The sequence below is a fragment of the Lissotriton helveticus genome, chromosome 6 (genome assembly GCF_964261635.1).
Source record: "Lissotriton helveticus chromosome 6, aLisHel1.1, whole genome shotgun sequence".
NCBI classification, from domain to species: domain Eukaryota; kingdom Metazoa; phylum Chordata; class Amphibia; order Caudata; family Salamandridae; genus Lissotriton; species Lissotriton helveticus.
Window position 1 is genome coordinate 386,296,861 of NC_136067.1, and position 22,697 is coordinate 386,319,557.

At 42.2% G+C, this 22,697-nt stretch overlaps 1 protein-coding gene across 1 annotated transcript in view; it reads left to right on the forward strand.

Annotated features, from left to right (window-relative positions):
* The window catches only part of MBOAT2 (membrane bound glycerophospholipid O-acyltransferase 2), a 907,083-nt gene that overhangs the window by 867,621 nt on the left and 16,765 nt on the right, over positions 1-22,697 (forward strand). The window contains exons 9-12 of the mRNA XM_078647832.1: positions 3,491-3,594; positions 10,226-10,290; positions 14,761-14,893; positions 21,065-21,216. Coding sequence (XP_078503958.1) covers positions 3,491-3,594; positions 10,226-10,290; positions 14,761-14,893; positions 21,065-21,216 — 454 coding nt within the window. The remainder of the gene's footprint in view (positions 1-3,490; positions 3,595-10,225; positions 10,291-14,760; positions 14,894-21,064; positions 21,217-22,697) is intronic.

The window sequence follows — 22,697 nt, forward strand, 5'->3', positions numbered from 1 at the left end:
GCTCTCAAGAATTGACTATGGCATTGCTGTACTGACTGGAACAGCCAAGTCACACCTGGGACCCCTCAACTCCACCCTCAACGCTGCCGCAAGAATGATCACAGGAACAAAGAAATTTGACCACATCACACCGGCACTCAAAGAACTGGAATGGCTCCCGATTGACCAACGAGCCAACTTCCGCACAGCCTGCCTCACACATAAAGCATTGCACACAGGCAAACCAGAATACCTGGCCTCCAAACTCAAAAGGGCTGGACAATCCAGGAACCTCAGAAGCTCCAACACACTCCTGCTCATCCCGCTGAAATCACAGAAACGCAAGACCTCAAATAAATGCATTGCGGGGAACGTTCCCAGGATTTGGAACTCCATCCCCCCGCATATCAGAACGACCGCTTCCTTCCCACAATTCAAAACTCTACTCAAAGCCCTCTTCCTTGAACGCTCCGGTGCGTAGCGAGAAGCCCATCTCCCAACAGCAGAAAGCTGATATCCTTTGCGGAACTCAGAACTAACTGATTCGCCCCCGAACTCCGTCTCTTATTGCGTTATTATTGTTGTTGTTTTGCTGGTGTACAGGCTATATTTCCCTCCTATCGTTTCCGATTCTTGTATTCTATGCTTATTGCCGTGGTTGCATTTCTCTATTTGCTGTGAAGCGCTCTGATACCCACGGGTCCAGCTAGCGCTATACAAAACTTCAATAAATTAAAAAAAAAAAAAAAGTAAGAGGATTTATGTGACAATCTTAGTAGATACTGGGAGTCGGAAAGGTTTGCTTTTCTAGCACACAACAACATTTTAGTGAACTGTGCAAGTATTTTAGAATATATCAGAATTACGAAAGAACAAATGAAGCACATTTTTTGTTAATTCTGAAGTGTGTTAGAAGCAAATACTTTAATATGATCAAATAATACACTAGATATCACATTACACATTATCGTTTGTGTGCGGTATAGTTTTATTAGTAAACGTTATGTCTTTGCATATGTAATGGTCATGTCAATTGAAAGTGTGTTGTCTGTAATGGTAGTGTGCTACCACAACATACATACTCAACTGTACACCACTCCATGTCACTGCACTCTGCTCTGCACCCCTCTACTCAGCACCATTCTACTCTATGCCAATGCACTCTACACCACTGCAGTCTACACCTCTCCAGTCTAGGTCACTCCACTCTTCACAACTCCACTCTGCCACTCTACAGCACTGCACTTTGCCAATGCACTGTACTCTGTACCATGCCATTCTGCGCCAATCCATTGTATGCCGCTCTAATCTACTCTGCACAATTGCTCTCTATTCCACTGCACCCTACATCACTCTATGCCACTGCACTCTACATCACTCTACACCACTGCACTCTACCTCGCACCACTCCGCCACTTCACTCTATTCTACGCCACTCTACTCCATTCCACTCCATGCCACTTCACTCTACTCTGCACCAGTGTACTAGACACCATAACTCCCTACACTAATGCACTCTACACCATTGTACTCTAAGACTCTCTACTCTGCAACACTGCACTGTCTGCCACTTAATTCTACTATGCCCTACTTTACTGTATGCCAGTGCACAGTATGCCACTCTACTCTGCATCACTGTACTCTATACCACTCCACTCTGCACCACTCTATGCCACTCTACTCTGCACCTCTCTATGCCTCTGTACTCTGCAACACTCCACTCTGCACCACTGCACTCTACTATGCACCACTTTAATCTATGCCAATGTATTTTACGATGCTGCATTGTACACCGCTGAATTATATGCTGCTGCTCTGTATGCCACTATACCATGCACTCTACGCCACTCTGCACCACTCTGCCCTGCACCACTCTACACTGCTGTACTCTACAACACTCTACTCTGAACTTTCCAACACTCTATTCTGCACTACTGCATTCTATGCCAATGCACTCTACGGCACTGCACTGGACGACACTCTACTCTGCATAACTGCACTCTATGCCACTCCACTCTGCAGCACTCTACGCCACTGTACTCTGCACCACTCCATGGCACTAAACCCTGCAGCACTCTTTGCCACTCTACCTTGCACCACTCTTCATCAGTCCACTCTATGCTGATCTACTCTACACTGCACTCTACACCACTGTACTCCACGCCCCTATACTCTACTGTACATCACTGCACTCTACATAACTCCAATCTACACCACTTCACTCTATGCCACTCTACTCTGCGCTACTCCACTGTGCACCACTGCAGCCTATGCCACTGCATTCTATTATACAACTCTAATCTACGTCGCTGCATTCTACGATGCTGCACTGTACGCTGCTGAATGTATGCCACTGCACTATGTCACTGCAGTCTATGCCACTATACTCTGCACCAACGCACTCTACACCAGTTGACTCTATGCTACTCAACTGAACGCAAATGTACACTAATCCACTCTGTCACTCTACACTCTGTGCCACTCCAATCCACAACACTACTCCACTCTTCACCATTCCACTCTGCTACACTCAGTGCCACTCTCCTCCGCTAACTTTTAGCCATGCTGAGCTGCAGCTAAAACACCTTGCCAAATCCAGTAGCTCTTGCATTGGCGAGACCTATTGGCTTTGCCAATGCTTGTTAAAGTTGATGTCATAAAGTGATTAAATGACATTGTAGCTGTCTGCAATGTGAGTGCCTGGTTAGGTGGCTTGTTATTCTTATCTGCTAAAAAATAATAAAATGCAAGGCACAACTGAAATGTTAATTTGTTAACTAATAAACATCACTAGTAAATCGACCACATAAGAGAATGTTGGTAATTTAAGAAATTTTGCAATCTTATGGCGGAATAGTTTATTTTTTTTTTTGTCATATGCGCGCACTGAAAAGTATAAAAAAAAAAAAAAAACTATTGCACCAGATTGCGATGGTCAGACCTATTGGCTTTGCTAATGCTTTTAGTGATGTCCATAATAAAGCATTATTGACTTCTAAGATAGCACGCCGTGCGAACTGAACCCATGCTTGCTATTAAGAACAGTTTTAAAGCATTGGTGTTAAATGTATTGACTTCGGAAGAATGAAAGGCTGAGTCAGCACTAGCAGAATTCGAGCCAGTGATGCTCCGGTTTGTCAAAGTTCGAACCGCATTAAACCTGCTGGGTAGAAAGCTAGACCTTGTTTCAAAGCCCAGCATTAAGGGTCGGGATACGTTTAATGGATCGTGTTGTGATGAATTGCAGTAAATACAAAAACAACCTGCGCACTCTATACAAGAACTTATGTCTCCAGAGGTATTTTTATCTGGCATTGCGTTTCCACTGTGTGACAGCTTTGAGCCGGGGGATGGGGGGGGGGGGGGCAATATGTGTGTTTATAATCTAGGAGTGACGTAGATTTCAGTCGCCAATGCTCGTCACAATTTTAGACTTTATTTCCGTTATGTTAAGACTTTATTCCTTCAATTACCCTTATTAAAATACTTTTGCTGTTTTCTCTCATTGCAGCTGACGCTATAAATAATGCAGCCGGGTTCGGTTTTCAAGGTTATGACAAAAATGGAACGCCTTGCTGGGATTTAATTTCAAATTTGCGGATCAGCCATATTGAGGTGGGTAAAAAGTCATCAATTTTCAGTAACCTGATCGTAGGAAACATTTGTTGTCAGAATTTTTGCAGGAAAGTAATTTAACTCTTTCACTGTCCTGGACTTAGACACACCTCTTTAAAGAACACTTCATCACAATGCAGTAACAATCCAATAACCAGCTGTCTCTCCTATCGCTCACTGGCTGTATGATTGCCTTTGACCCTGTATGGCTCTCCACTGCCTTTTCTTTTACATTTGTGCTTTATAAATGCCACATACACACACATACGTGTGTCTACATGGAGTAGAATATACCCACCTTCTTTTGTGCCCTTAGATGCAGGCAGTCTTTAACTTCTAAAAAAGGAGAGAACTCTGGGTAGTTCTCAAGTTTAGGTGGAAAGCAGCTCCTGTTAGAGCACTCTCAACACCAGCGACACTCTAGATCTGCTCACCTCAAATGTCTGTTTTGCTATCAAAGCCTTTAAACGTAGGATTAGCACAGTGCCATCCACGCCGAGGTAGAAAAGGACAAAGTCTTTTGCCATTTCTACAGCAAAGTCTTTAAGCATAGGACTAGCACAATGCTGTCCTTGTCAAGCTGTAAAATGACAAAAGCCATTTATCACTCCAGGCACAGTATTACAGCTTTGAATTGGTAAAATACCAACTCAAGCCAACCTGAAATTAATAAAAGCAACCCCTGGCACAGTGTTTCGCTCTAATTAGAGCTCTTCAGAGAGGTATAGCTTTGTCCAGACACAAGGGAGCACCCAGCATAAGTCAAAACAAAACCCAAAGACTTTGCTGTAGAAATGGCAAAAGAATTTGTCCTTTTCCATCTCGGCGTGGATGGCACTGTGCTAATCCTATATATGCGTCACTCTATGCCTGAAAGGGTTTTGTTTAGCCTTTAACTTCTATATGTGGTGCTCAGTAGAAGCGGCCTGTTCTCCGCGTCAATGTTGGCTCCCAGCAATGTGCAGCTTCCCTTTGTTCCCGCACCTCGCCTAAAGTCGGTCGGGTGAATAGCGTTTTTATTCGTAAATCTGCAGTCATTGTTTTAGTGTTTCCACTCCATATCCCCCATGTGGAACGTTCTGTTTGGAAAGAATGTATGTGCATCTAAGCAGCCCTGCCAAGTGCCATGCATCTTGCGTTAGAATAAGGCATTACCTGTACTTTTACTGCATTACTGCAATGCCTGAGATTGTCACGCAAAAGAACCATGTCCTGAAATGCGATAAAACAGTGTAGTTCCAGTTTCCCGCTTTGCTGGGATGGATGCATAAAAGTTGAGCTCGGAGTACTGTTTTTCGAAGGTCACAAAATGGTGCTAGTGTACAACGGAAGGTATAGGATTCTCAACACATTATGACGTGGAAATATCCTGCTAATGCAGAAAGGCAAACAAACTTCAGAGATTAGAAGACAGAAACACAAAACCACACACCTGCCTAATTAAAGTAAAAAAGCACCCCCAGCTCAAACCATAGTATCAAACAGATGTGGATGTCCAGACGCAAAATGAATCTTCTAATTATGCTCAAAACAGGGCTAGTTTTAGCTGCAGTAAAAGAGGGGTCTAATTTGAGAACTGTATTGAGAGACGATCCCCGCTGGGGGCCCCTCCCACATCCTCTAGTTTGCCTCGGGTCCCACGCAGAGAAACTGGACAGACTGTCAATTGATCATGATCTGATTATGCCATTAATTTGATTGATTGGCAGTCAGTCATAGAGGTGCAGGCTGGTTAAGGCAGGGAATCTCTATTTAATTTATAGTTTCTCTGCTGTCCCGCCAGGCAACAGGTGTCCAACCTAAGCTGTGGGCTGTGCCATGCTGCTAAGTGTGGATGACATTATACTGTTCGCGAGAAGGTGTCAGTTATATTTGTTGAAAGTCACTTTTAATGCACATAAGCAATCTGAAACAATGTAGGTACTGATGTAAAAACCCAAAAAGCAGGTTCTGCAATATCACACTTTTGTTAACCAAACAAAACGGCCCTCCTTCAGCCAATCCGAACTCCCCAGAGCTTTGGAGAAAGCAAGTGGGAGCGAAATATAATCACTTTAGCAATATAATCACTTTAGCATCTGGCACAAATTTAAAAAAATGTCATCTTATTTCGGTGACTTGCCTAACCACACCCTTTGCAATACCAATGCTTCCCAAAGATATGGTTTAATCTAGTAGTTAGTGCATGTTGCCGGTTCTGATCAGTTTAGTACCCGGCACAAAATCTAGAGGTCAATATTAGTGACTAAAGGCAAAGAAAAACAGACAATCTCTGTACCGTATTTTCCGGCGTATAAGACAACTGGGCGTATAAGACGACCCCCTACTTTTCTTGTTAAAATATAGGGTTTGTGCTATACTCGCCGTATAAGACTACAACTCTTCCAACGCGCACCCTTCTATCGTGTTGCAAATGGTTAGGGTATTGATAACAGGGATTTTACCATAGATATTACAGTTATCTTATGGACATGGCAGGAGTAGCTGATTCCCACAATCTAATTTATGTAATTGAGTGAACCCTTAGCTCCAAGGATCAGATCAACATTGGAACCAAGATTACTCCAAGTGATAATGAGGCAGCCCAAACTACTATTTAAGGGCAGATTAACTCAAGTAATTCATTATGTTTAAGATGACCTAAAAGAGAGATATAATTCATGTATAGAAGGTACCGTAGCCAATAATAATAGAATTTGATTAGCATTTTGATATTTTATAATTGTAAATGCAATTACGATTTTACCAAAATCTCTATATTTTTTCAATCTAACTAAAACATTTTTTCGTTACATCAGTGATTGGATAAACTGCTTTTATCTCATCTAGAAATGGGGAATAGAAAAAACATATATCACAAAAAAATACTCCCAAAACACTATATCTTTGACAGTGTGTCAGATAGTGTAGAGGATGAGGAACAACTACGCTATAAGTGGTAGTGAGGATAGTGCACTTAACCACTTAAGGTGTGACGATCATGCTAATCATGTCCATACGTATGGGGGAAAAAACTAGTTCTTTTTAGTTACCCTCACACACCCTAGTGGTGACATGCTTCATCATTGGGTCACCCCGACACCTAGAGGTCGAGGTGGGCTCAACCACAGTGTTGGGTAGCTCTTAGATAGATGAAGGAAGGGGATTATAAAATAAAATACCTCAATCAGACCCCTGGTATCCCTGTATTCATGGGTCTGGTTGTGTCAATAAAAATTATAAAAAACGGGTCTTCTTTGGATTATAATGGTCCTATGACCCTAGTGCAGACATGTTTCAGTCCTTATAAGGCCATAAAGGTCCAGGACTTTCTTCAGGGCTGTAAGTATATCCCCCTCTATGTGTAGGGAATTATAGGAATGGAAGTCCCTATCCTAATTGTATGGTGAGGGAAGAGTAGCTTCTCCTCGTGTAGGTTATGATGTCTCTGTGTTGCCAGGCTCCATCTGTAGGGCACAAGTCAAGAGGAGACAGGATTATATACATTTTCTTTATACTTATAAGTGCTTAATCCATGATAGTGCATGCTGATTCCGATGTGCATGCCACAATAGTGGAAACAATGCCGCCATTCAGTGCCACTCATTCACATCGTGTTGTGACAGGCTTACAATAGGTGACACACATGTTGAGTCACTCTATATCTTCTAATGCTAATTCAGTATTAGGATAGTAAGAACCAGTGAACATAACCAGTGGGGGTAGTCTCGATTGAAGTAAAAAGACACATGTTTTTTTTAAAAGGAATTATCACACATTACATTTATGGTTCATTCAACAAACCGTTTACACATCCATACCACATGCACGTTAGTACCCACATTAGCACTTACCCAAAATACGGATGCTTCGGGCTTCTCAAAGGACCGAGAATTGCAGTGTGGTGGTCCTAGTGATTTATCAAATGAAAAATCGGGGCAGAAGTTAAAAAATTGCCGCTGAGATAATGTCCCCAAGGCATAGGGGTTCTAAGGTATAAAATGCTGGCGGTTGACTGTCAGGTGTCGGAAGGCCGCCCCGGTTTTTACAAATGTGGTCGAGCACTTACTCAATTCGAGATATCACCCATCACGTAAATCTATGGCGGTCTCGGTCCCCGGCTCTACGAGAATGAGCTGCTGGGAAGCCGGTAAGATAACCATTGCGGCTGTGTTTATTTCCGGGGGGTTCCGCGTTACTGTGACGCGATAACCGGAAACTAGAGGATCCCTCCTTCCTGTGGCAGAGTTGAAGGATCATGGGATAAGTAGTTTCCCACCCTATTAGTCGCCGTTGAACATTTCATGCTTTATTAACACCTGTAAGGTATTGAAGCGGAAAGTTTATCTTTGGTATAGACAGCAGTTCTTTGTAGTCAAAGTCTTGATAATCTACTAGGAGCCACAGTGAGTGTATCGCATAATGTAATCTGCAGCGCGGTGCGCAAAGTTCGTTAAAGCTCTATGCCCCATTGAATATTTCCTCAGAGTATTGTCACAAGGGTGTCAATTGTATATAATACCCGATGCTTCAATGCGTGTATCGCGGAATGTACTCAAATGTGGGGAATGAAGGGTGTGTTAAAGCTAACTGCCCCATTGAATATTTCCCATAGTAATTAAAACAAATTGTCATTTTGGAGATATCTTTTGTATCAGCTGTACCCAAAAGATGTCATGGGAGTATTAAAACTATACGGACATACAGGTTTTTTTTTGTAGTTTACTAGGTGCTATGTGGCAAAGTGGAAAGTGGAAACCAAAACAAAATCCTGTCCACTTTCTAATGGAATAAAAGTCATATGCCACATAGTGTGTAAGTGGAGGATTATAGTAGGTGTGACCGGTCCAAGCAGTTACACCGTATTATTTTCTCAATTGGCCCCAGGGTATTGAGTCATTCAATCCTGCCTCATGTGTTTTGAGGCGGTAAACCCATCTCTGTTCTTTTTCTAGTAACACTTTTTGTAAATTGTTGTTGGCTTTAACTTTTTCAATTACGGTCCATCTGATGTCGGTGTCCTTATGGTTCTTCTCCACATAGTGGGCAGTCAGTTTTGTAGCTGTTATTGCTCTCCTGATGGTACTCCTGTGTTCACAAATGCGAGTTTTAATTTTGCGTGATGTCATTCCTACATATAGTAGTTGGCAGGGGCATTTGATAAGATAGATGACCGCCTCTGTATTGCAATTTGTGTGGGCCCTTTGCTCCCAAGGGGTTGATAATCCCAGGTCCAGATGTTTTGTATGTTCAGTAAATTCACATACTATACACATACCACATGGAAAATGTCCCATCACGGTTGGCGCGTTCCAAAGGGTGGATTGGTTATTTGGTCTGGGTTGAAAACTATCCGTATGAACCAATGAATCTTTTAGACTCTTGTTCTTTTTGAAAGAGAACATGGGTCTCTCAAATGTTAGTTGATTCGAGGTTAATATACTCCATTTCTTGTTTATAATCTTTTTTACTTGATTAGATGAGGAATTAAATGTCGTGACGCAGATCAGCTGTTGTGGTTCAGGCCTTTCATGAGTTTCCAGGAGGGATTCTCTATGTGTGTTTCGTGCTCTTTTCCTAGCTTTTTCAATGATTTTGGATGTGTATTCCTTCTCTTCGAGTTTGTCAGTCAATATTTTGGCCTCTTTTTTGTAATCCTTAATGGTAGAGCAGTTCCTGCGAATGCATAGGAACTGTCCAACTGGAAGGTTCTCCCTTAGAGTACGAGGATGAGCACTGTCAAACCTCAGCAAGCTATTTTTGTCTGTTGGATTGGTGTGTAACGAGCTGCTTAAGGTTCCATTACCAGCGGTGATATTAATGTCTAAGTATAGAAAAAACATCCTGCTGAAGCTTAAAAAGGGAAGGTAGTTTTTACCGAACTAGCAACTGTAATAACCGGTGACTGCTATTTAGGATCAATGGTGGACTGCTCTGTATAGACTATTTAGCTAACCACTATGGACCTATTCCAACGGATCCTCCGTAATCAAACTGCTATTGTTTTCATTTCAAGTCACCTACATTTTGCAAAAATGTGTGCTAAAAATGTCTTTAAGTTCAAAGCTAAGAAAATGTACGATTATATAAAGTATCAGCCTTAAATGTTGTAGCAATAATTTCTGAAAATCTGACACAGCGGAAGGAAAGGGCACAATGCCATGTGAGGCTCACTTCTCTCACCGCTTATGGCGCAGTAGAAGTGCGGGCACAATCTATGGGCGCAGCTCCTCACAACAATAAGTTGCACGAGACGACATCCGGCGTATAAGACGACCCCTGACTTTTGAGAAGATTTTCAAGGGTTAAAAAGTCGTCTTATACGCCGGAAAATACGGTAATTGGAAAAAGAATAAATACAAAAAGGGATATCATTATAACAACATCTCAAGAGAAGCTTGTAAATGAGCCAGTCTTGTAACAAGTAGCCCTAATATCAATTCTCATAGGGTGATAAAACAATAGACAAATATTTGTATAATGATATATACATAAAATGAGTAAATGAAAGTTAGTATACCTGTACAATGCATGTTTACACACACCGAGTAGGCTCTTGTATCTCCACCACTTTCTCCATTGTAGTGCAGTTGATCCTTTAGCAGTAATAGGATTAATTGTGAAAATAATTGTTTTTGATTTCTTTTGGCAGTTTTCAACAAGTTTCAAGATGTTTATTGACAACTGGAACATTCAGACGGCTCTGTGGCTTAAAAGGTAATTTTAATTTATAAATCACTTTTTCCCTTTAAACACTTATTCGGGACAGCAAATCTGCTAAGCATATTTGGCATCTGGCTTTTTGGACTCAAAATTCAAATGGAATTGTGGAAGGGCTTTAGGTCCCAATGGTTCGCAAACCGAGACCTACCTCATTGTGGGCCAGGTATACATAGGTTATCGTTTGCAATTACCAAATATTTGGTAATCGCAAACACCCATTTACTATTGTGAAATTTACACATTTTCAATTCCCAATGGGTCGCAATTAGACCTACCTCATGAATATTAATGAAGTAGAGTCGGGTGGCAGGGTTATAACCAATATATCTATATTGGTTTCAATAGGTGATTCCAGTATAATTGAATGATCTTGCATGGCCACAATATGTATCATGGCTCTTGAATCTCTGCATTCTTTCCAAGACTGCTTTGAGCTGCTAGACAATGCGCTCTGTCTGCCTGGAATGAAATATTGTCAGAGCAGAATCTTCCTCCCAAACAGCCTTATCGGCATATGTGTAGTCTCATCAGCACAAATAAATTCTACCTAAGATTTTATTTTGCTAGTCTAAACCAGGGGTGGCTAGCAATTTTAAAAATCAGTGGTGTGCTGTGCACCGTACAACTATGCAATAAAATATTTCCATTTATAAAGAGCCAGGTTACGCCAACAGGCGTATCCCTACGTTCGGATGAAGAACCCTGGGAGCTAACAACCTGAAAGACAACCCAATCAGGGATCAAGGAAAAAAAACACACACAACAATATGTTGCCTTTCTCCTCTCCTGACAACGAGCAGGTAAGGAAGGTGGTTTACTTCCTGCAACCGAATCCTACCAATCCTGGAGCTCCTTAGTTGGATTAAGGTAACCCAGCGCTCATTTTGAGACTGAGGGCCTGGGCCTGCAACCCCTCAGCTGTTTTATAACACTGGGATGCGGGCTCTGAAGTGCGCATGGCCAATTGGCAAGCTATAGACAGCCAGTCAATCAGCGGCGGCTCCTCCTCTAAGGCTGCTCTTTGTGCAGTTTAAAAAGGAGAACTAAAATAATAATAACTAAAGTTATCTTTTCAGTTTTCCTTCCTGCTTAGGTGTGGGGTGGGGTGCGTGGGGCTGGGCTGTTCAGAGCTGTTGCCAGGGGTAGGAGTGTTAGGCACACTCTAAAGTGCGTAGGATGGTTTGGACGGTCTTCGTGGGCCGTTTAAACAGTCCTGCGCACTCTGCATGTTTCCCACCAGGCTGCATTACACAGCCTGGTAGGGTACTTGCACAGCCTCCCTTCCTCCATCTGAGCGCCAAACCACGGCGCTCAGACCAAAAACACTGCATTGCAGCATTGTGATTGGCCAGGGGATTCTGGGAGGCTGTGTGCTTCCTGTTGCGGCACAGAGAAGTCGGAGGAGAAGCGGTGGCTGGCCGCACCCAGATAAGCCACTTTATCTAATTGTTTAGTTCCCCCCCTCTGCTCTCCCCTGCCCCACCATCCCTGTTCAGTAGCAGCCACTACTGCGGTGAATCTGTCGTACATTGAGCACTTAAAGCCGTCATTCTGCAATACGCAGGAATCTGTCCGCCCACCCCTACCATCATGCTAGGGCTTGCATGGCCAGCACCACACAGAATAATAAAATGGTAATGACCATTGTATCATTCTGTGTGTACCTGCTGCGCTCACAGCAGGTGGTTCGAAGCTCCTCTCCCTTAACGGAGGAGCTGCCGCTGGTCTAAACCCAGATTTGATGGCAACCTTCCGTGAGTCAGTCAGTGTCCTTTATTAGAGATGGTTTTAGAGCTAAAATGCAACACAACTTTCCCTGATTTGAATTAGAAATGGTGGTTCTGTGATGATGGGCAAAATCTGGCAAGGCAGTTTGGATTAGCAGCTGTTTATTAAGCAGGGGGTTTATAGCGTTCTGTTACAGAGGATCAGGTGCACAGTCCTACAGGATAGTTCTTACTAGAAGGGTAGAACATTGAGTTCTGTGTTCTTTCAGTATCCTCCTTACTTCCCTACTGAAGAAATAGATTTCCAAGGGGACTTGGCATGTGAGAAAAAGTATGAGCTCTTTGACCACTGAGGAAAATTCACTACAGTTTATAATGTCAGTCACGTCTCTCTGGATGCTTCAGTCTGTTTGTCATCCTATGTCCCCTGCTTCCCCTCAAAAACTGGTTCCATCCATGTCTTGGGTCCTTGTGTTGATTGGGTGTCTGAAGTGATTGTTTACTAGGCTAGTGCACAGATGCTTGCTGCTGGGTAGGTGACACTTACGATGTTGAAGTGCACACATCAAGGAGATGCTCAAATTAGATACAGGTCCATTACAATGTTGTTATGTTACAGGGTATTTGTAGAGTGCAACACTCCAGGGAGTGTCCCGGCGCTAGGGTCACCCCTTGACAGAGCAGTGAACACAGCAGAGAGTGTAATGGTTATCATTGCTCACTCTTTTGATTAGCTGCAAAGCTACTTGTGATACTTCCTTAAATAGGGCCAGAGGGGATGCAAAACAATAAGTAATGAGAACTTTACCATGGATTAGGTGGACATGACTAAGGCATGGATTATCATTATAAAATCAACTTTGAATAGTTAGGCTTTACTTTCTTCACTAGTCAAATGTGAACCATGTTGTTCAGGTCTTTTGATATGTGCTCTGACGGTGAAGTGACTTTCATGGATGAATCCAACTGTTTTTTGATTTTGTGCCAAGGTGTGGAGTAAAGCTGTCTAAATTTACACCAGATAGTTATACTTGTGTCTGTGCTTATCAGTTGCTGTTTGTGATGAGGAGGATTTTGGATCCGGTCAGTTTGTTTTAAATAGGTGTTTGTCCATTTCTGTATTGAGGGTAAGCGGAGACATGAGTTGGTTGGTTTTGTTGGCAGAGGAGGCTTTCGGATAGTTGCCATCATCAGCTTAATTATGGATTGTATCACACTTATCAGTGAGAAGTAATCCTTGAGGCTTGTTGATGATGACTGTGAAGACGATGGATACACGGGATACTTTACAAGTACTTGCTAAACACTGAGGACATGAAGTGTGTATTTCAGTGCGTGGATGTAGATTGAATGGATAAGATGTGAACCACTGAAGTACACTGTTAAGAATCCCTTGCTTGTTTTCCAGGATATTTGTTAGGGTTTGTTGGTTGATGATGTTGAAAGCCATCAAGATGTCAAGCAGTATCACTAAGCAGAATTTGCCGTTCTCCTGATAAGCATGGTCAATGACTTTAATGCTTACTCTTTCAGTGCTGTGACCTGAGGCTAGACTGGTGATCACCAGGTGGTTAATCTCATTGATGTGATGATGCTGCTGGATGGAGACCACTTCTTCAAATTGCTTTTTGAGAAAAGTTAATGTGTCATTATTTGCTAATTGGCAAGACTGTAGGGCTTCTTGGTTACTTTTTTCAGGAATAGAGTGATCTGTCCCGTTGGATATGTGTCAAAGAAGATTCCTCGAGTCAGTGAGGAATATAATATGTTGCGGAAAGGTTTGAATGTTTGTCTGGTGGGTGGTCCTTCTTGATAATTGAGGTCAGGCTCATCTTCATGTTTGGTGGCTTTGATATTTGCAAGGATACTTGCTAAGTATTTTTCAAGGCTATTGTCACAAACAAAGCAAACATAAAACAATAACAATGCAATAAAAATACCCCACCCTCCCCCATAGATCGGGATACATTTAAAATTAACCTCTTTCGTTCCGTTTCTGCAAATTGCCCACCCCTCATCTCAAAGATCATAACTTAACCTGCTTTGAAAGTCATACCTTCAACATTACACTACCTAATCTCCTCTAGCTCATTTAATAATCCCACCAACTCACACACCTCCCACTAAGGACCACACTTAACTCTTATTAATTTAATCCTTCACAAATACAATGGCGTAAATGCATGAAATAGTCTCCTTCAGGGCACAATACTAATTCAGTACTCAACAACACCCAATTACCACTGGATTTATCACTAACCTTGATTTCTGAAGAAGTGTGCTGCCCCTGTAAAGCTTCAGCACTTCATCAGTTGTAGTAATTGAAATATACATTCAAATAAAATGATAGTGCAATTACAATGTATGGTGCTTGATCAGTGAGGTCTGTTGTATAATCGTGTCCAATGAACACGATCTAAACTTGAAGACAAGAAAATTCAAACATTATTGGTAAACCCATGCAAAGTAGTTTTCACTCACTTGCCCAGCATGTTTAAGGTGATCATGCAACAACATTTAACATTGCTTCAGACACTCCAGGAAGCCACTGACCTACAGTTGTAGAAGTATGTTAGGGTACCAAGTGCTCCTAGACAAGATGGTAAGTTTCCATACCTTCCTTCCTTAGGGATTTGTAATTGTCGCTCTACAGCTCCCATTATTAAAACAGTCTACAGCTGTGTAGGAGTATGTGGCTTTCTTTTGTTCTTGTTAACCCCTTTTCTTCTGTTTCCAGGGTGTGCTACGAGAGAGCGACCTACAATCCAACTGCACAGACCTTCTTGCTTTCGGCCATATGGCATGGAGTTTACCCAGGATACTACTTAACATTTTTTACAGGAATTTTCATGACACAAGCAGCAAGAAGAGTAAGTATTTACTACATTTTTTGATGGTCTCAGTAATCTCAAAGCGGGTTATTGCGGAATGGAAGAAAATATAGAAATAGCAGGAAGGCCCATCAGTTTTATATTACTCTATCTAGTGTAAGTCTGCACAGATGGAGCTGACCATTACAAAAGGTCTTTGCTGAGATAAACACAGGGGGTAAGCAACAGGCATATGTGTGTATGTTGAGACAGAACTTTTGGAATTGTACAACAGGTGTTCCAAAGACTCCTGCCCCTTGCGGTGGGTGGGAAAAGCTATAATAATAAATAATGTCTCCTTCCTCAGCGTTGACTTGGATAAAGGGAGTACTGGAAGGTGCCGCTGCAATGTTGGTGCTTTAAAGAACATGGTGTATACAATTCTTTTAAGGAGACCCTGCAAATGCAGAGCTGGGTAGCCATTTGCTGCTTATAAGGATGACTTATTCTTCCAGTGAGTCCTTCCACAACTATATGCAAGGACTTGGCCTTACCGTCTTTCACACTCAGTGGCTAACGGCTAAATAATATAGCAGTGAAGCGGCGTCTGCCCAAAAACCTTGTTCACAACTGAACACAGTGCCCTCTGTGAAGTTTTAGGGTGAACTGCGACTTCTTAATTTGGCAAATTAACTGTTGATTAATCTGGATTTGGAGATCATTAGATTATTTCACCTTACTGACAGTTTTAATATGCACACAGTGTTTCCCATTCATAACCTGTGGGTGTCCCTCCTACAGAGTGACAGCACTGGAAACTGCCTCTACAGCTGTGTTAATACAAAGAGTTGTGTGGCAGTACCAGATAACCATGTGTATGTCATGCCCTGCATGCCCATATGAGCATCCTCGCCTGCATCACAGAATGAAGTGGTTCTAAACCTACTTCTCTCGTATAGAAGGACTCTTCTATGCAGATTCTTTTTGATTCTTATCTTTGCTGTTCTCTCCCTTCATCTCCCTTCTGTTTAGGGAGGTGATGCCTCAACACTCTGGCTTCCAACCATGTCTTCCATTCATCGCCCATTTGCAACAGATAAACATCATAACTGGTGTCTCTCTTGATGGGGGAACAATGATCTAGTGCACAGCTGTGCACTCTCCTGCACTATCAGTATGGGGTCTCTTCAGAACCAGAGCGATGAGCTCTGCCCAGGGAGCTTCTGCCAGGACCCCTCCTTTCTTAGTTAATATGCTGTGTGTGTTACTTTACTAAATAGTACTGTACTGTGCTTCAGTATCCACCCTGGCCTAGCTCAAGGTAGATTGTGCACCAAGAGGAGCCGATAAGAATGCCAGGGACACAAAAGAAGCTATTTATCAGGCCAAGGTGTGGCTGTTGAGGCAGTAGCACTGAGGTGGTATGTTTAGTCTTTCAGTGCCTTCCTCCTGGAAAGGGGACAGATAATGAGTCCCTTTTGGTTTTCCAAGCTGCCCAACTCTGCCACAATAGTACCCTCCATTCCCTGTCTTACCCTTTGGGGGATGTCTGGATGCCTTTTGTAGAAAAACCCCAGGTGGGGACTCTAGAGAGAGGATCGTGAACTTTTGCACTCAAGAGAACTCCCAAAATGTGAATGTTGGCAGACTGGAGCGCATCTCCCATGTGGTCCAACTGAGATTTTAGGCCGATCAGTGCACATGCGGCTCCGGATTGATACTCATTTTCTTCATGCACTGACTCCATCACATCCCTCAATGAGGATTCCAAATTGCGGGCTTTCACAAGGATATCCTGTGCTATAATTCTCATATTGCAAATTGTGATTCCAAGGAGTTCACTGCAGTTTCTGTGGCGGAGACATTTATAACAATAGGAGAAATAGTTTGCTGAAGGTCGTGGACAGCAACCAAAATCATAGTCCCCCCCCCCCCCCCCCCCGCCCCCCCCAACTCCCCCGGGTATCTCCATCCATCTGACAGCATTGTTCTGGGTGGTCCTCCTCTCTTGGCCTTCCAGAGATTTTGGATGCAAGAAAAAAGTCTGTTGTGTCCCTCCTATTTTGATACTTACCTGAGTTTGGGGCATGTTCCAAGGTTATACTCACTTGGTCACAGGCTGTGCTCTAAGCATAGCTATCATACACTTCAGACCTCACTTCCTCAGGACGTGTGGCACTTACAATCATAAGCAGGATCCGTCCATTTAGGTAGGGAATAACCATTCTCTGTCTTTATTTTTCTTGCCGAGGCCCCAACCACGATTCAGGTCCTCACCGAATGCTCTGTTTTTGTACTTATCCTCTCAGGATTCTAGGTCAGGTCTTGTTGGGCCCTTTTTGAGAATGAAGGTATTTAGCATTTTCTTGCCTGGGCTGTTTCTCTCATCCCTATGGTATCAGACCCTCCTTGGTGCCAGCTTGAGTCCTATGAAGAGATGGGGATTAGGCAACTATCGTTCCCGGCAGACATAGCAGCACTCTTTGGACTCCAGCTTCATAATGTCAAGGGTAGGAACCCCTCCCACCTCTCATAGGATGTCTCCACTCTCCTTCTTGATCGACATTAGAGATCGCAGCCTCATAGAATGGAAGTTTGTAAGACATCAGGGATACTTTTCAAACAAGTATTTCTCTATTTTGTCTCTAGGTATTTAGAGGTTCTCTTACGGCTGACTAGGAAACCATTATGAAGAATTCTTTAGCCATGGGTCAAAGGTTAGATGCTGTAAGTCTCAAGTTTCCTTTTTGATTGCCTAACGATAGGGTGTCTCATCCCAGGAGCCAGGTGACACTTGGAACGTAGTATACATGTGTAAGGTGTCTAGTATGTCCTTAAGAGGGTACAAGTGAGGAAGAAAAAGCCACAAAGGGCAGAAAAAAAAATCTTTGACAATCTGAATGAATCTTAAAATGAAGATTACAGAAGATTATAGAAAAGCACCCTGTATAAGGAAAAATATTTAGAAAGAGCCTATCAAAGGTCTTTCAAGAATGGCATGGATGAAGATATCTCAACGAGGGTTAATGTAAAGACCTGGGACGTGCTTCTGCCTTCCAAATGTAACTGTCATGCTAAATAACGGTGCCTTCGTTAAGTCTACTTCCTAATGTAACATCATGTCCTGTCATTTTTTAATGAACCAGGGGAACACTCCCATGAGAAATTCGGAAACCATGTAAAGCATTCCCAGGCGAAAGCCAAATTGTTCGCGCGGCCCCCTCCCCGGGCCGATTTTGCCCCCAAAGTCCCTATTCCCTGGGGCCTGTCCATGTCACCTGGGTGTCAAGGTTTCAGAAATAAGATTGTTTGGGGGATGGGGGGTAGATGCCCTAACTTCCCCCTGGCCTCTTGTTCTGCTGTTTGTTTTCCTTCCAGTTCCCAGGCTCCTAGCCAGGTTCAGAAGGAGAAAGTGAAACTCATTTTGATAGCTCCATTTTGTTAGAGGATGTGAATAGATCCGAAATGGATACTGTCAGTAGACCAGTACCCTCCCCAGTCCTCTCTTCTTCCCCTAGATCCATTCAGGAGAATGAAGCTGGCAGTATGGTTGTTGAAAGAAGGGTTTTGAGGAAGTTGTATTTTCCTCTCAGCTGCCTGTGCTATTCAGCAGTCCAGAAGAGTATCCACAAGAAGGGCTTATGGTCATAATTTGAGTTATTTCCCTAAGTGGTGTTCGGGAAGGTCTTTGGACCCTACTATCTGTGAATCAAGATGGATCCTTCAGTTCCTGCTGGAGGGATTTGACAAGGGTTTAGCCGTCTCTCCCTTTAGAGTTCAGTGGGCAGCAATCAGGACGGTTAGGTTAGGGCACCTTGGTGTGTTACAGAGATGGATGCTTTAGGTTCAAGACCATTGAAGGGTTGTCTTTAATAAGGTCAACTTTTAGATCAACCTCTCTCTCCTGGGATCTTCCTTTAGTACAAAAGGCATTGCAATCTCATTTCCATGAACCTTTGCAAGAGACCTATTTGAGACATCTATCTTTGAAGGTTTGTTTTTTACCTTGTCATGACATCAGTTCGGAGGCTAGAGGAGTTACGTTCTTTATCTATTAAACTCCCTCATCTAAAAATCTTTTTGAACAGGTTGGTTCATAAGTTGGGACCAGGTTTTTGTTGAAAGGTTATGTCTTCATTTCCTCAGCGCCAGGAAATAAATGTGCCCTCTCTTGTTCCTGCTCCCACTACTCCTGAGGAAGAGGCCTTACCTACATTGGATGTGTTAAGAATTGAGGATTTATAGCTCCAGAAAACGAGAGCTATAAACAGTGTGATAATCTGTTAATTAATTTTGGTGTTTTTCGTCATGGACAAAAAACGTCTGCGTAGACTTTAATTATATGGCTTAAGACACTTATTTATGTTGCTTATAATTCACAGGATACTTTGCTACCCAGTGGAGTACAGGGTAGATCTGCTCAATGAAAGACTGCTTGGGGCAGATGCTTGTGTGCTTCAGACTACTCCATCTACTTTTGTTTACCGCTACAGGTTGGATTTCGAAAATATGCAGTCTATGGATTCTGGTTCCAGAGTCTTAGAAGCTACTATCCTCTGAATTCTTGATCTCCTATGTTTACAATAAAAGTATTTGTATGCATTATTTGGGAGGCTGTATCTTTTTTGTTGGGAAGCAGGTTGCAGTTGGAGTGCTCTGCTGTATCCTTATATAGTAAGTAGTGGTACGAGAAAATGGGCTGAGGGGGTAATGATTCGGTTACTTACCAGTCATCTTCATTACACACGAATTCCCTTTTTCTCGTACCAATACTTACGACCCTCCATCCTGATTCCCTGCTGCACAACCTGGATTCCCATTTTCTCTGAGCTTTGCAATATACAGAAAATGTAGAGGTTTAGGCCGCTTTTATTACTATATCGTTGAGAGGGCCACGGAGGTAGAGGAGGGGTGTTGGTTTTTATATTCTTTCCATTGGGCCAGCAAGGTCACATGGTACCTGAGGAGAGGGTAAACACCGCAACATCACAAAATAAAATGATGAAACTTTTCAAACACTCACCCCCAGTCACAGATCTGGGTTTTATCCATCGTTATTTTGCTCACCACGCCACCCCAGTCCAGACATAGCCATATGCAAATCAGTCTTGACCATGTGCCTCATGGGAACAGTCCAGCCCGAACTGCCAAGCCAGGTCGTCCCTGGACTGGAAACAAGCATCCTAGGGCCGGTTTCTGTGTATCACCTCTCATCAGCCAGGCTAGCTTAAATCTAGTGGTGCAGCGAGCACAGGACCCACATCTGGGCATATCATAGAGGGTAGACACTTCATATTGAAATTATTGGCTCAAGAAAAAGGGTATTCAGAGTAATGAAGATTACTGGTAAGTAATTGAATCATTAAACTGGTTGGCAATAAGTGAAGTTGGCTTTATTTATAGTGTGTATATGGTTTAATTTGCCTGTCATTACAGTGGTTTTACTCCGGGGCGAATACGGGGACGCTAAAGCTACTATCATTTAAGTTCTTGTTGAAGGTGAATTGGAATTCTTCCCGAAAGTGGCTGAATCTACCTTTGGAGGAGCCATGGGGAGGTCAAAACAAACTCCACTAACACCCTTGTGTGCTAGGTTATTTTCCGTCAGTATGTGTGAGCACTTTAAATGTGTCTTAAGCAGGTGGAACATTGTCAGAGCCTTGTATCCAGCATGCTGTACAGCACTATTATTAATTTTTGGCGAAAGGTCCATCACCCTTTTTTGTGGCTGCGTTTGGAGTAAACTCCTCCGGACATGGCGTCAGATCAACCAATCTGTGCTGAATGTTGATGCAAATTTTTTTTGGGCAGAATTGGCTCCACAGCTTGGCATCACATGGCAGGGGTTGAGTGGTTTACTGGTGATGGTATATTTGCCGTTTGCCAAACATGAAATTGGCAAGCCTTGCTGGTGAAGAAAATGGTAAATCTTACATATGTTTTAGCAGGATATACTGTCACAGCTTTCTTTAAAATCATGGTAGTATTTCTATAATTATCAGATATTTTTCATATGTACAGGACCCATTTGGCAATTCAGTGGATCAAGAGATACTCAGTATTTTAGAAGCAATTCAGAATCACTAATGTGGGTTCTGTTGTATGGCTGTCCCTATTACAGGAGTTAAAGTTGAATTAATTGAATGTCATAGCACATTAATTTATAAAAACTGAAATACTGATTTGCAATTTGCAAGTTTGAAGATGCCCTTTTCTGATCTTTTATTTCAGATAAGAAATAACATTCGACATTTCTTTTTGAAGTCTCCCAATATTAAATTATTCTACGATGTCCTAACGTGGGTGGCGACTCAGATAGCAATAAGTTACACAGTTGGGCCATTTGTACTACTATCAGTGAAACTATCTCTAAAGTTTTATAGGTAAGTGTAACAATCCATTATATTGTCTTATAAATTGTATTAGGGAACGAGTAACCTTCTTACAGTTGTAAGCATAGGCCCTGCTTTTGCACAACCCATCTCGTTTGGCACTGATTCTAGCTAACATTCAACTGTGAAGCACCAATCCAGAGCTAGAAAAAGTCACTATTGTACTCTCGTTCAAAATTTGAAATAGATATATTACTGTACCAGTACTACAAACATGTAAAGAGGAACCTGGTAGAAAATCTGCCAAAGTGAATGACGTGGAAATGGCCCCGATTTGTTTGATTTCTTTTTTTAAATAATATACTGGAAACAGGACCCAGTTGGTGGCACAGTACTTCACATAGTAACATTTTCATAAAGGATACAGGTAATTAATTGCACTACACTAGTCTACAAATGTACAGGTATGAAAAATACCCCAAAAAATCAAATATTGTCAATGTTGAAATTATGTCGGATCGGTTTACATTTGGAAATGTTGAAAACCATTGTTATTCAGTTCACTTTTAAAAGTGATATTGGACGAGATTATTCTTATTTAGGTGGATAGATGTCCAAACCCTTAGCGTCCTTCCAGGGAAATATTGCATTACTGTTTTTGTTTTCTTACATCTTAGGGATTCAAGAGTGTCTGCTTCTAAGGTTAAGTTAACCACCAGTGATCGTCCGTTTTCGGGCAAGATAGTTTAGAGTTCCTAAAAATACAGCATTGTGTGTGATGCAGGCAAGCTAAAAGGTGTTTCCTGCTGTATTGGGTATCCACTTTAGTGAGATAAGAGTCTGTGATTTGTGGGTGGCCATGGTGAGCCTTGGAGCGAAATTAAGTGAGTTTGTAAGGGGAGCTGAGGTGTATGTTCAGGACTTCACCTAAAAGTGTGTTTCCGTAGTCGAGTCCCTCATTGAAAAATTACTTTATAATCTTTGTCAGAAATGAGAGGTTTGATTCTACTTAGGAGACTGAGTTTAAAGTGTGCACCTTTTGCCAAATTACTGATGTGAGCTTGAAGATTGAGGTTTTTGTTCATTAATACCGAAGTGACTATGCAACTCCACAACTATGGGGTTGTAATAAACAATCAAGAATGAGTTGGACCAGGTTTGATTTCGGGTCATAGTGTTAAGTGGGGATATCAGGAGAAAGGTAGTTTTTACTGGGTCAAGTTTCAGATGGTAATGTAACACCCATGTTTGGGTATCCTCAAGTGCATGCTCACATGTTTTTCAACTTTTGGGTAGAGTATTCTCATTTAAAGATGACTCATTTACGTTGAAATTAAATGAAACCCCAGAGCTTTTAAATGGCCCAATGTATAGATTGAAAAGCGTGAGCGAGGACAGGTCCCTGAGGGACACCTTAATGAATAAGACACAGGGTTAGAGAGGAAGTTTTAATCCATTTGCTCTGATTTCCCATACACTTCTAAAACTAGTTAAGGACAGTGCACTTCAGCCCTATTCTCTCAATTAGAATT